This window comes from Colobus angolensis, unplaced genomic scaffold (genome assembly GCF_000951035.1).
Source record: "Colobus angolensis palliatus isolate OR3802 unplaced genomic scaffold, Cang.pa_1.0 Scaffold72, whole genome shotgun sequence".
NCBI lineage: Eukaryota > Metazoa > Chordata > Mammalia > Primates > Cercopithecidae > Colobus > Colobus angolensis.
Window position 1 is genome coordinate 3,618,768 of NW_012120932.1, and position 14,454 is coordinate 3,633,221.

The 14,454-nt window shown below is 42.5% G+C and overlaps 1 protein-coding gene across 5 annotated transcripts in view; it reads left to right on the forward strand.

Moving 5' to 3' along the window:
* The first annotated feature begins 4,353 nt into the window (after window positions 1-4,353).
* LOC105501504 overlaps window positions 4,354-14,454 on the forward strand; it is a 28,243-nt gene continuing 18,142 nt past the window's right edge. For 2 of the 5 annotated variants that reach the window (XM_011927488.1, XM_011927490.1), the window contains exon 1: window positions 4,354-4,822. In XM_011927488.1, coding sequence (XP_011782878.1) covers window positions 4,780-4,822 — 43 coding nt within the window. In that variant the 5' untranslated portion in view covers window positions 4,354-4,779. Of the gene's footprint in view, window positions 5,065-5,793; window positions 5,991-7,020; window positions 7,852-14,454 lie in introns of those variants that run through there. The other 3 variants (XM_011927489.1, XM_011927492.1, XM_011927491.1) reach the window with 3 other exon arrangements.

Consider the following 14,454-nt stretch of genomic DNA (forward strand, 5'->3'; position numbering starts at 1 on the left):
AAATGCATGGATTTATTTCTGTGCTCTCTATTCTGTTCCCTTGGCCTACATGTCTGTTTTTATGCCAGTACCATACTATTTTGATTACTATAGCTTTATAATTTAGTTTGGAATAAGGTAATGTGATGCTTTCACTTTTGTTTTTTTGCTCAAGGATGTTTTGACTGTTTGGGGTCTGTTGCATACAAATTTTAGAATTGCTTTTTTCCATTTCTTTGAAAAATGCCATTGAAATTTTGATGGGGGTTGCATTATTTCTGTAGATGACAGTGAGTAATAGAGATATGTGTCTTCTTCAAATTCTTTTATCAGTGTTTTATAGCTTTTGGTATATATTTTACTTTCTTATTTAAATGTATTCCTAAGTAGTTAATTTTTTGATGCTATTGTTAATGAGATTGTTTTCTTTGAGATGGAGTCTCGCTCTGTTGCCTAGGCTGGAGTGCAGTGGCGCAATCTTGGCTCACTGCAAGCTCCATCTCCTGGGTTCACACCATTCTCCTGACTCAGCCTCCCGAGTAGCTGGAACTACAGGCATCTGCCAGCATGCCTGGCTAATTTTTTGTATTTTTAGTAGAGATGGGGTTTCACCGTGTTAGCCAGGTTGGTCTTGATCTCCTAAACTAGTGATCCTCCTGCATTGGCCTCCCAAAGTGCTGACACTACAGGCGTGAGCCACTGTGCCAGGCCGGAGATTGTTTTAATTTCTTTCTGGGATAGTTCACTGTTAGTATATAGAAATGCAAAAGTTTTTTTAATGTTAATTATGTGTTCTGCAAATTTGCTGAATTTGTTTCTTAATTCTAACAGTTTTTAGTTGGAGCCTTTAGAATTTTCTCTATATAAGATCATGTCATCTTCAAACAGAGACACTTTCACTTCTTTTTCATGTTGGATGCCTTTTTTTTTTTTCTTACCTAATTGCTCTGGCTAGGACTTCCAGACCTTTTCAGAAACTCCCCAGAATAATCTAAGGGAGTCCATTGTCACTAGACCTGCTTTATAAGAAATCCTAAAGGGAGTTCTTCAAACTGAAATGCCATAAGACTAATTAGTATCATGAAACCATATGTGGTTATAAAATTCACTGGTCAAAGTAACTATACAGTCAAATTCAAAATACTCCTAATACTGCAATGATACAGTATAATCACTTTAACTTTTAAAAGGTTAATATTACAAATAAATATAACTACAAAATATACAAAGGAATAAACTCTGACATCAAAAAACATAAAAAGTGGAGGGGAGTAAAGTGTAGGGGTTTCGTATATGATTGAAGTTAAGTTGTTATCAACTTAAAATAGACCATTGTAACTACAATCATGCATTTCTTAATTTGGATATGTTCTGAATAATGTCTCATTATGCAACTCTGTCATGGTGTGAATATCACAGAGTGTACTTACACAAAATTAGATGATACCACCTACTACACACCCAGGCTATATGGTATAACCTATTGCTTCCAGGCTACAAATCTGTACAGCATTGTACTATACTGAATGCTGTAGGCAACTGTAATACAATGATAAGCATTTGTGTATCTAAATGTATCTAAACATATAAAACAAAAATGTTATAACCTTATGGGACCACTATTGTATATGTGGCCCATCACTGACCAAAACATCCTTATGTGGCACATGATAGCATATGATGTTTTATGTAAGCCTCATGATAATCACAAAGATGAAACATGTAATAGATACACAAATGAGAATTTTACCACATGTTTAAAAAAGAATTAATACAAAGACACAGCAAAGAATCAAAGTATACCACTATAGAAAATAATCAAAATAATCAAATCATGCACAGCAAGAGAGAAATAAAAGAACAAAGAAACTACAAAACACCTATCAATAGTTACTTCAAATATCAATGGACCAAATTAGTGAAACGAAAGACCCAGAGTGGCTGACTGGAGAGTAAAACAAGAACCAAATATATGCCACCTATAAGAGACTCTCTTCACCTTCAGAGACACACATAGACCGAAAGGAAAGAGAGGGAACAACAGAAAAGAAAGAGTAGCTATTCTTACAACAAACAAAATAGACTTTAAGTCAAAAACTGTAACAAGAGACAAAGAAAGTCATTATAGAATGATACAAGGGTCAATTCATCAAGAGGATATAACTACTGCAAATACATAGTCTCCTAACATTGGAGCACCTAATTATATAAAGCAAATATTAACAAATCTGAAGAGAGAAGTAGACAACAATAATACAACAACAGTAGGGGACTTCCATATCCCACTGTCAACAATAGATTGATCATTCAGACAGACAATCAATAAGGAAACAGCTGACTTGAACTACACTATAGATCAAATGGACCAGACACATACAGGACATTCCTTTCCAAAACAGCAAAATACACATTCTTCTCGAGCATACACAGTACATTCTCCAACACAGGTCATATATTAGGCCAGAAAACAAGTCTTAGCAAGTTTAAGAAGGTTGAAATCTTACCAAGTATTTTTTTTGACCACAGTGGCATGAAACTGAAAATTAAAAACAGGAGAAAACTTAGAAAAGTGAAAAATATGTGGAAATCAACCAACACACTCCTGAACAACCAAAAGATCAAAGAAAACATCAAAAAAGAAATAAAATATCTTGAGACAAACTAAAATGAAAGCACAACATACTAGAACTTATGAGATGAAGCAAAAGCTGTTCTAAGAGGGATACAGATAAGTGCTAAATGAAGAAAAAGGATCTCAAATAAACAATAAACGTCACAGAAAAAATCAAGCCCAAAATTAGAAGGAAGGAAATAACAAAGACCATAGCAGAAATAAATGAAATAGACTAGAAAAACGATAGAAATCAATGAAATGAAAAGCTGATTTTTTGAAAAGATAATAAAAATTGACCAATCTTTCACTAGGCTAAGAAAAAAGACAGAAATCTCAAATAAATAAAATTAGAACAAAAAAGGAGATATTAAAATTGGTACCATAGAAATACAAAGGCTAATAATAGTGTACTCTAAACAACTATGTGTCAACAAATTGTTTAACTTAGAATAAATTTCTAGAAACATACATCCACTAAGACTGAAACATGAAGAAACAGAAAATCAAAACAGATGAATAATGAGTAAAAATATTGAGTCAGTAGTCAAAAAACTCCTGAAAAAGGAAAATCCAAGACCAGATAGCTTACTGGAGAATTCTAGCAAATGTTTAAAGAAGAATTAATACCATTTATTCATAAACTCTTCCAAAAGTTGAAGAGGAGGGAACATTTCCAAACATTTTTTATGAGGCCAGCATTACCCTGATAACAAAGACAGAAAAGGACACTACAAGGATGACAGATGTTTTCAAGGTGCAAATAATGTATTCTTGGATTTGAAAATACACGATTTGTTTGTACAAAGATTTGTGTGTGGATAGGTGGATGTGTACTGGTGTGTGCATGCATACATACACAAGCTTACCTTGTTTTATTGCACTTCACTTTATTATGCTTCTCAGATATTGCATTTTTTACAGATTGAAGGTTTGTGACAACCCTGCATCAAGCAAGTCTACCAGTGCCACTTTTCTGCTAGCATGTGCTTATTTTGTATCTCTGTGTTACATTTTTGTAATTCTTGCAATATTTGAAATGTTTTGTTATTATTATATCTGTTATGGTGATCTGTGATCAGTGATCATTGATATTACTATTGTCATTGTTTTGGGGCATCACAAACCATGCTCCCCAAAAGACAATGAACTTAATTGATACATACGTGTGTTCCAATGGGTCTATCGTTCTGCCCTTCCTCCATCTCCCCGTCTCCTCAGGTCTCCCTGTTTTCTGAGACACAGCAATGTTGAAATTATGCCAATTAATAACTCTACAAAGGCCTCTATGTGTTTAATAAGAGTCACACATCTCTTATTAAAAACCAAAAGTGAGAAATGATTAAGCTGAGTGAGGAAGGCACGTTAAAAGCCGAGACAGGCCAAAAGGCCCAGGCTGGTCTCGAACTCCTGGCTTCAAGCAATCCGCCTGCCGCAGCCTCCCAGGTGGCTGAGATTAAAGGCATGAGTCACCATGTCCAGCTTCTATGCATTATTTTAAATGGAGTATTGAAGACTCTATTGCTGTAGAACTATTTTTAACTTCAATTCTGTCAATATTTGGGTCACAGTTAAGCCTTAATGTTATTACACGCCGGTCTGATGCTCATGGCCAGGTCATTTTGTTTTCCTGTTGGATATAAACAATCTCACAGAATAATATCAACTTCAGAAGGTTAATCGGAGACCGTGATAAGTGCAAACAAAAACAAGGGCACCTTATGTTGTCTAAATGCAGATAAAAAACAAGGTCTTTATGCCACTTCTGACAGCATCCAATCTAAAATCTTCACTTTCTGAGACCCTATCGGAAATCAACCAATTAAAGCCCAAATCGTTCAATAGTTTCTAACTCCTCCCACTGAGAAGACCCACAGTACCCCATTCCTTGCTGCAATGTAATTATATTTTTTACAAGTATGCTCCTGGTGGTCTTTAACTGAAGGGCACTCACTGGGTCACTGGAGAATTTCCCCGCAGGAACTGAGTCAGACCCCATCTCAGGGCCCTGAACACGATAGGGGCCTGCTCTAAGGCGTGGACCCTCGCGACAGCCCCGGCCTGTCTTGACTGGCGAGGGTTACTGTTCTTGTCCCAACCGTACAGCTGGGGAAGCGGAGACTCACGGCGAGCGACCCGGGTCCCAGCGGAGCGCCGGGCACACGCCGACACCTTGGGCACCAGCCGCGATGGCCACCACTGTGCGCGGAGACGGCTACGACGCGTGCGCGGGTAAAGTCCGTCGGCGTCTTGCCTCCCACCGGCGCCTTCCCCAGCAGGTTTTTGTCCTCGCCGGCGGCTCCGACTCCATCGTGTCCCCTTCCAGTCTAATGCTTTTTTCCAGATCTCGATCCCAAACTCCCTCCTGCCGGAATCTGGAGCCGAATCCACCCGTTGCCCATTTTCCGCTGCCGCTGGAGAGAATCTCTGAGGTCCCCAGGACAGCCTGCCTGCACGGAAGAGATGCCTCCTCAGTATGGCCGCCCCCGGAGAGGAACGATTAAGTGCAGGCCTCCATGTTGCTCTTGAGCCCGAGCGGCTTTAGGAAGCCATGTTTATTACTGGCGGGCGCCGGCCTCACTGAGCATGTGCAGCCCTGGCCGGGCGGCCTCAAAGTTCTGACCTCACAGGGCGGTTCCTGAAGTGGACGTAGTTGTAAGAGCTAGTTATTGTACACAATGCCTCTGGGATCAGAGCCTCTAATCTGGAAATAGATAGTAGGAGGGGTCGGTAATGCTGTCTCTGGGTCAGAGACCTGAGCTATGTGGGGTTAGAGAGGGGCCCTGGGCAGGCGAGTCTCTGGGGAGTGTGGTGAGAATCCTTGTGTCAGATGCTGGGAGGAGGTGGGGTCGGGGCTGGGGTCCGTGGGCCGACGGGTTGGGGGATGGTCAGCGTCAGGCATCAATAGTAGAGATGCTGTGTGCCCTGATCGCCAGTGGCAGTGGAGTTTTTAAATACAGAGTATTCATGAGTTTAGCACTGTTACTCGCCTCTCATTATTTAAATAATTTGAAGTTTTCCCCAATAACTAGTGTCTTAGAAGTTGTGAAAATTTCAGAAAATGACAGGTCTTCCAAGTTCGTGATGGGAGTTGGGCAGCAGTCGCTTACGAGCACCTGAGAGTCCTTGCCAGTTCTTTGGGGATGGGAAGCTCTTAAGACTGCCCTGAGACCGCCCTTTGACCTCACTGTGGCCCTTTCTAGATTAAATGCTGTTTTCCATGACCGTCTCTGTTCTTTCCATAGGCGAATGGCAGGCATCCAGATCTCCAAGAATACAGGATTAGGAGAGACTCCGCCACCCATGTCCTCACAGTTAATTATCGATTTGTGTCAGTTGCCCATTTTCCCACTTCCTGTTTGTTTGTCAAGGAATATTAATACACCTTTGCTTATTTAAAGATATTAGCCTTTGATTTTCAAATATTGCATGTAAAAATTTGTTGGTTTTATTTTTTCAACCGATCTGACCTGTATAGTTGGGCTTGAGGAAGCCTCCTCATTCTACATGTTACTATGGATTTTCTAATATTAACACAGAGTTGTATTTTGTCCATATAATTTTCTATTGAATTTCTTTTTCCATATGAAAATTTCAGAAATTGACAGGTCTTCCGAGTTCGTGATGGGAGTTGGGCAGCAGTCGCTTACGAGCACCTGGAGAGTTCCAGGTGGTGAAGGTTTAGCCCAGTAAAGCAGATAGGTTACGAGGTTAAATTGGGGGCTCTGGAGCCAGACCTGTGAGGATCTGAGTCCTGGCTCTGGCAATTAAAAGCTGTGTGACCTTGGTCAAGATACTTGGCCCCTCTGTGCTTCAGTTTCCTCATCTGCTAAATGGAGAAATAAGGGCACCTACCCCATAGGGTAGTTGTGTGATTACACAGGTTAATACACTTCAGTCATTAGCAAGAAAGTGAATGTCAAGCTGTGTTTGTTCAGGCAGCCATATGGTAGCCCCATCTCATTAATAAACTGAGGTATTGAAGTATCTTCTTTTTCTTTCAGAAAATATTTGTCAAGCACCTTCTGTGTTCTAAGAACTGTTCTAGGGCTTTGGATGCTATGGAGGTCTAGAAATTCACATTATGGTGGCAGGTGACAGACAATACAAAGACATAAAGTAATTCCATATAGTGATAAGCCAGGGAGGAGTGCTAAAAGGAGCCAAGGTGTAGAGGTGACTGGAAGGTGACCAGGGAAACTGCTGTAGGGCTTCTAAGTGATGATATCTGTGACAAATCCCTGTGGTCACCAGGGGCCATTGGATGTGTAACTTTATCCTGTCCCATTGATCTTGTAGTCAACCCTGGTCTGTTCTGTATTGTTTTCATTACGTAATCTTTGTAATAATGTTTAATACCTGGTGGAGTGCTCTGTTTACTTATTTTTGCGTAATTAACCACCCCTAAGCTTAACTTCATGCTTCTGCAGGGTGGTTGATCTCCATGGTTCTAGGTGGTTCTGCATGGGGCCTCTCACATGTGCTACAGTCAAATGTTAGCTGGGGCCACAGTCATCTGAAACTCACTTACATGACTGGCAATTCATGTAGCCTGTTGCCTGGAGAAGACATATGTGGCCTGGTGGAATGGAATGGCAACTAGGTTCAAGGAAGAGCTTCCCAGGAGCAAGGCTTCCAAGAGACTGAAGTAGAAGTTTCAGTTTCTTTAAAAAAAAAATAATAAAATCAGGCCGGGCGCAATGACTCATGCCTGTAATCCCAGCACTTTGGGAGGCCGAGGTGGGCAGATCACCAGGTCAGGAGATCGACAGCATCCTGGCCAACATAGTGAAACCCATCTCTAATAAAAAATAAATAAATACAAAAATTAGTTGGGTGTGATGGCATGCACTTATAGTCTCAACTACTCGGGAGGTTGAGACAGGAGAATCTCTTGAACCTGGGAGGCAGAGGTTGCAGTGAGCTGAGATTGCACCACTGCACTCCAGCCTGGTGACAGAGCGAGACTCTGTCTAAAAAACAAACAAACAAACAAACAAAAAACCCAATCCTAGAATTCCCAGAATGGAATTTATGTCATATTCTGTGGATCGAGCAAGTCGCAGGGCAACCAGATTCAAGGGGAGGGGAGTTATTCCTCACCTCTTGATAAGGACTGTGTGTTGAGGAAGGGAAAGAATTGATGGTAGCTGTCTTTGACTTCTACCATATAGAGCAGGGTCTTCACACTCCTTTCTTCTTCAATAATCTTCCGTTTGAAAATTCTCCCTGCAATTCTCACACCTTTATTATTTCATATAAATTTTACAATCAATTTTTCTTTATATAATCATGCCATTTGGATTAAAATTGCATTACATCGCATTACTTTGCAACTTTTGAGAGATTGTGGGAGGTGAATTGGCACAATATTGAATATAATATATATAATATAATATAATATTGAATTGGCACAATTCAATATTATAATATTGAGTCTGCTCATTAAGGAACGTTGTCTGTATACTTAGGTTTTATATTTTTAATAACATACATGTTGGTATTTCTGCACTGGCTTTTCTCTTTGTTTTTTCATGCAACCCATGAATGAGACTGCACTGTCTGTGTGATTGGGCAGTTGCCCAAATTTAAGGTGTTAACACGCATTAATTCACTTAATCCCTCCTCATTTCCTCCTTCCCTCAACCCCTGACAACCACTAATCTGCTTTCTGTCTCTAGATTTGCCTATGCTGGACATTTTATATAAATATGTCATCCAATATCTGGTCTTTTGTGACTGGGTTCTTTCACTTAGCAGGATTCTAAGGTTTTTTGAGGTTCATTCATTGTGTAGCCTGTATCAGTACTTCATTCCTGTTTATGACTGAATAATGTTCCATTGTATGTACATATGTATGTATACCACACTTTGTATATCCATTTATTCATTGGGGGTATCTGGGTTATTTACAGTGTATTTCAGGAGTCCCCAAGATCATCCTCCCCCTTGATCTACTGCTATTTGTACCTTATATGACCTCTGCAGAACTATTTATCTGGAAATTAGCCGATGGTTAACTAAATATAGTTCTAAAGACTCATTTCACAGATTCCTAGAGTAGGGGCACAATGCCACCAGTCTCCTTTGCTAAGACACAGCCAGAGTGCCCTTTGCTACAGTTCCCAGTAAGTTCCTCATCTCCATCTGAGACCACCTCAGCCTGCATTTCACTGTCCATATCACTGTATGAGCATCTCGGTCACAACAATTCAACAAGTCTCTAGGAAGTTCCAAACTTTTCTTCTTGTCTTCTGTTTTTGGTTTTTGTCTTTAGATGGAGTCTCACTCTGTTATCCAGGCTGGAGAGCAGTGGCACTGTCTTGGCTCACTGCAACCTCTGCCTCCTGCATTCAAATTATCCTCCTACCTCAGCTTCCTGAGTAGCTGGGATTACAGGCGTGCACCATGATGTCTGCCTAATTTTTTTTTTTCTTGTATTTTTAGTAGAGACAGAGTTTCACCATGTTGGCCTGACTGGCTTTGAACCCCTGACCTCAAATGATCCACCTGCATCACCCTCCCAAAGTGCTGGGATTACAGGCATAAGGTATCATGCCCAGCCATCATCTTCCTGTCTTCTTATAAGCCTTCCATACTGTTCCAACCTCTGCCTATTACCCAGTTCCAAAGTCGCTTCCACAGTTTCAGGTATCTTTGTAGCAATGCCCTACTTCTCTGGTACCAATTTTCTGTATTAGTTTGTTCTCACATTGCTATAAAGAACTACTTGAGACTGGGCAATTTATAAAGAAAAAAAGGTTTAATTGGCTCATGGTTCCACAAGCTGTACAGGAAGCATGGCTGAGGAGACCTCAGGAAACTTACAATCATGGTGGAAGGTGAAGGGGAAGGAAGCACATCTTCACATGGCCAGCAGGAGGGCAGGGGAAGTTATTACACAGTTTTAAACAACCAGATCTCATGAGAGCTCTATCACAAGAACAGCAAGGGGGATGTCCACCCCTATGATTCAATAACTTTCCACCAGGCTCCTCCTCCAACACTGGAAATTACAGTTAGACATGACATTTCGCTGGAGACTCAGAGCCAAACCATATCACCAACGCTATAAAGAAACTGAGGCGGCCAGGCGCGGTGGCTCTTGCCTGTAATCCCAGCACTTTGGGAGGCTGAGGTGGGCAGATCACGAGGTCAGGAGAAAGGGAACATCGTGGCTAACGCGGTGAAACCCCATCTCTACTAAAAATACAAAAAATTAGCTGGGTGTGGTGGCAGGCACTCTTAGTCCCAGCTACTCAGGAGGTTGAGGCAGGAGAATGGCGTGAACCCGGAGACGGAGCTTGCAGTGAGCCGAGATCGTGCCACTGCACTCCAGCCTGGGTGACAGAGCAAACTCCGTCTCAAAAAAAAAAAAAAAAAAAGAAACTGAGGCACTGATGTCACACTGCTGGTGGATCTGAGACTTGATCTCAGGCCAGCCTGATTCCTAAGTGGTGTTCTTACCCTATTGCCTCAGGATCAGGGAGAGATATATGGACATTGCTAAAGAACAAGTTGAAAGAATTTTATTTCCAACAGTAGGGCTGATAAGGACCAGCTGAAAACAACTAAAGCTTCTGGAATACATTTCAAGAACCTTTTAAAAATGTGTCAATGAGCTACAAAATAAGAGTTCCAAAAAGCCAAAAAAGTTTTACAATGGAAGTGAAACCCAAAGAAGTAACTAAGGCACTGATGCCACTTTTCACCCTTAAGATATTTGCCAAATGTCAAATTAAACTTTGCTGTTTTTCACAGCCTGAGGTGGGAAAGGGGCAGCAGAACAGCCGACAAAGCCAAGGGCCTGCCCGAGTGGGAGGGGCTAAGAGGAGACATCATAAAGTGAGATCCAAAAGGACAGACTTAGTGTAAGGGTGAACTATGAATAAACCTGTCCACCTCCCCTGTATGCTGCCCTTGGCCCCTGCTTCCCTAGGAACAGTGAGGAACATTGTGTATCCTCAGAGAAAACGTCTCCCCTGAGAGTTTTATGTATCTATAAAACCAGCCCTTTAACTGGGTTCTTCACACAAGCTGGGGGGTCTAAAATGCGTCAAGCTTCAAATTTAAAGCAATATCAGCTTTTTGATGCCTTCTAAGTGACTGACAGATGCAAAATGGATTGTCTTTAGAGGAACTCTGAGATAGTTTCAAGGAATATAAGTTCAAAATAAAAAATCACAAATGTAAAATCGGCAAGAGCCAGCAGAAACAATGGACAGGAGAAGCAGGCCTGCAAACACTTAAGACAGTCAAGTTACCAAAGACAGCACAAAGTGTGTTCTACACTTAAAGAAACAAAGGAGTTGAAATAACTTGAGTATGAAAATAACCAAACAGATTGGGAAAAGTACCAAGTAGAAATGAAAAGTATCATAATTGAAATTGAAAGTTCAATGGATTGGTTTAACCGTCATCAAAAAGAGAATAACAGATGAAGAAATAAAGAAATTTTCAGACTTGAAAAAGCTGAACGACTTTATTACCTGCAGACCTGCACTACAAGAAAAGTTAAAGCATGTCCTTCAGGCATCAGGAAAATGATACTGATGGCAGCGGTGGGCCATCTGGAGCAGCTACTGTTATGCCAGCTGCAGTGGGGAGGCACAAGTGGTGGTGGCAGGAGCGGCTGCGGGAGCAGCAGTGGTGGTGGTGGGTCCCCTGTGCCCTACATCCCTGAGGCAGCTGACTGCACCACCCTGACCCTTGCATGGCTGGGCAGGACCCGCTGCAGGCCCGGAACCTCCACTGCAGCTTCAACCTCACTCTCTGCCGAGTCTCAGGAGCCCGCGGGCCGATGGTGCAGCCAGGACTCATGGGGCGGCCCCAGAAGCATTGGGTTTGTGCTGAGTTGACTGAGGCCACCAGCTGTCCGCACCTTGCCCGCTGCCACTAAGGGGCAAATGAGGGCAAAAGGCGTGGCCAGGGCTGCGTGCTTTATGGAGGCAGAAAATTGGTGGGGTGGGAGCTTCCCGGGCGCAGCTGGAGCCACCCAAGCTGTGGCTGCGACCAGGGCACTCTTGTGCTCTTGGGAGCCAGTAGTAGGCAGAAGCCCCGCCCTCCCAGGTGCAGCTGCAGCCACCCAAGCTGGAGCTGTGGACCCAGGTATCTCTGTACTCTTGGGGGCCCAGGAAGGCCCCCCTGTCCCTGCAGGCTAGGAAGTGCCTGCTCCCGCTGTCTGGGTTCTCCTCACTATTAGCACCTGCTCCTGTCACAGATCACAACCTGCGGCACTGTCTCTCTCCGCACTGTCGCATCCCAGCCGCATGTGTACATGCTTGGAGCAGTGCTGACATGCCAGCCCCTTGGCCCCCTTCAGACTTTGGAGGCTGACAAGCACGGGAAGGAGGCTGAAGTGGGGCTGAGGACAGCCTGGCACAGGCCTGCAGGTACTCCTTGGCATGAATAATCTGGGCGCCATGAACAACGACTGGAGGCAAACAGGCTCTTGGGTGGAAGCGGGCAGGTTCCCAGTGAAGCCCCACCTGCAAGCTGGGGAGGGGCTGAAGCCTGAGGGGAGGGCCACCAGTCTTCAGGGAGGAGCTACCGTCTCTGCTGAGAGCTGAAGAGCCAACGGGATGAACCACCTGCAGAAAGGAGCTGCCCTCTCTGCTGAGTGCTCAATACTCATCAGGACACCCTGGCTATGGAGAGGAGCTACCCACTGCGGGTCACCTCTGAGCTGTTCTATCATTCGATAAAGCTCCTCTTCATCTTGTTCACCTTCCACTTGTCTGCATATATCATTCTTCCTGGACGCAGGACAAGAACTGGAGACCTGCTGAATGGCGGAGCTAAAATAGCTGCAATGCAAACAGCGCGGAAACACGCCCCTTGTTTGTCACATTGCAGGCAAGGAGAAGAGAGGAGAGAAGAGCTGCATCTCTTCAGGGAGCCCAGACCTAGGAACTCCCCCAAGCCAGGGCTGTGACACCCTCTTTAGGGCTCTGTGGGTTCCTGGCATCTCCAAGGTTCTGGGTGCTACCATGTTCCCTGGTGTCAGCCATGGAAGCTGCTTATGGTATGCCTGGTCTAGCTGCAGCCTTGCATGGAGCTGGCACCTGTGCCAGTGCCTGAAGCTGCCTGCCCACCACCTCTCTCCCCTCAGCTGGCATACCTGGATATGTGCAGTGGCCGAACCCTATGCTTGCTCACACACCCCTTGCTTCTCCGGGCCTCGCTCACCCTTGGCAGACATGCAGTCCAGGCTGGTAGTGGGAACTGAGCACAGCCTGCCAGGCCGAGTAGGTGGAATGAGACCAACAGTCCAAAGCAAAACTTGGGCGAAGGCACCACTGGCCACAGAGGTTTCTGGCTGGTGAAGTAACACCCCAAGGATCCCATAACAATACCAGATGGAAATCTGGATCCAGACAAAGAAATGTTCTACACCAGAAATAGTAGCATTGTGTATCTATACCAGAAATAGTAACAAGCTGGATATATACTTTACTATTATTTAAACTTCTCTAAAAGATAATAGTAACAAGAAATAGTAACAAGCTGGATATATACCAGAAATAGTAACAAGCTGGATATATACTTTACTATTATTTAAACTTCTCTAAAAGATAATTGTTTAGAAAAAAAGGTAATATGCAGTTTATAATATATGTAAAAGTAAAATGGATGACAATAAGAACTTAAAGACTAAAAGGGGAGAAGTTTACTATTCTCAGATTCTTAAACTGTACATGATGTGATCTACTGTTACCTGAAGGTACGCTGTGATCAGTTAAAGATGTACACTGTAAACCCTAAAGCCACCACTAAGATAAACCAAAAGATTGCAGCTATTAAACTAACAAGAGAGATCAAATGGAATCATAAAAATATACTGGGTAAATCCAAAAGAAGACAGAAAAAGAGGTAAAGGAGAATAAAGGACAGATGGAATGAGTAGAAAACAATACAAGATAAGAGACTCAACCATATTAGGAATGACATTAAATTTAAATTATCTGATTTAGAAGACAGGTTGTCAGATTGGTTTTTTTTTTTTAATTTGGTTATATTTTGCTTACAAGAAATGCACTTTATTTATTTACTTATTTTTGGAGACGGAGTTTTGTTCTTGTTGCCCAGGCTGGAGTGCAATAGCACGATCTCACTGCAACCTCTGCCTCCCAGGTTCAAGTGATTCTCCTGCCTCAGTCTCGCGAATGGCTAGGATTACTGGTGCCCGCCACCACACCCAGCTAGTTTATGTATTTTTAGTAGAGACGGGGTTTCACCGTGTTGGCCAGGCTCGTCTCAAACTCCTTACCTCAGGTGATCCACCAGCCTCGGTCTCCCAAAGTGCTGGGATTACAGGTGTGAGCCACCATGGCTGGCCAAGAAATGTACTTTAAATGTAAAAATGTAAATAGGTTAGAAGTAAGAGGATGGGAAAAGATATACCATGCCAAGACTAGTCAAAAGAAAGCTGAAGTGGCTATACGAAGGCCAAAGTAGACTTCAGAGCAAAGACTATTACCAGGGATTAAAGAGATAATTTAATACTGATAATGTGGTTAGTTAATGAAGAAGATATAGCAAACCTACATGTTTTTGTACCTAATAACAAAGCTTCAAAATGCATGAGGAAAAGTAATAAAATGATAAGTATAGACACAACCATCAGAGATTTTAATACCCCCCTTAACAGTTCATAGAATAAATAGGCAGAAAATCAGCAAGAAAGTAGTGGATTTGAACAATACCATCAACCAACTTGACCTAATTTATATTTATAGAATACTCCACCCAACAAACGCAAAACACACATTTTTCTCAACTGTGCATGGAACATTTATGAAGATAAACCACATTATAGCCCATTAAAAAACCTCAATAAATTAAAAAGTATTCAACTACAAAGT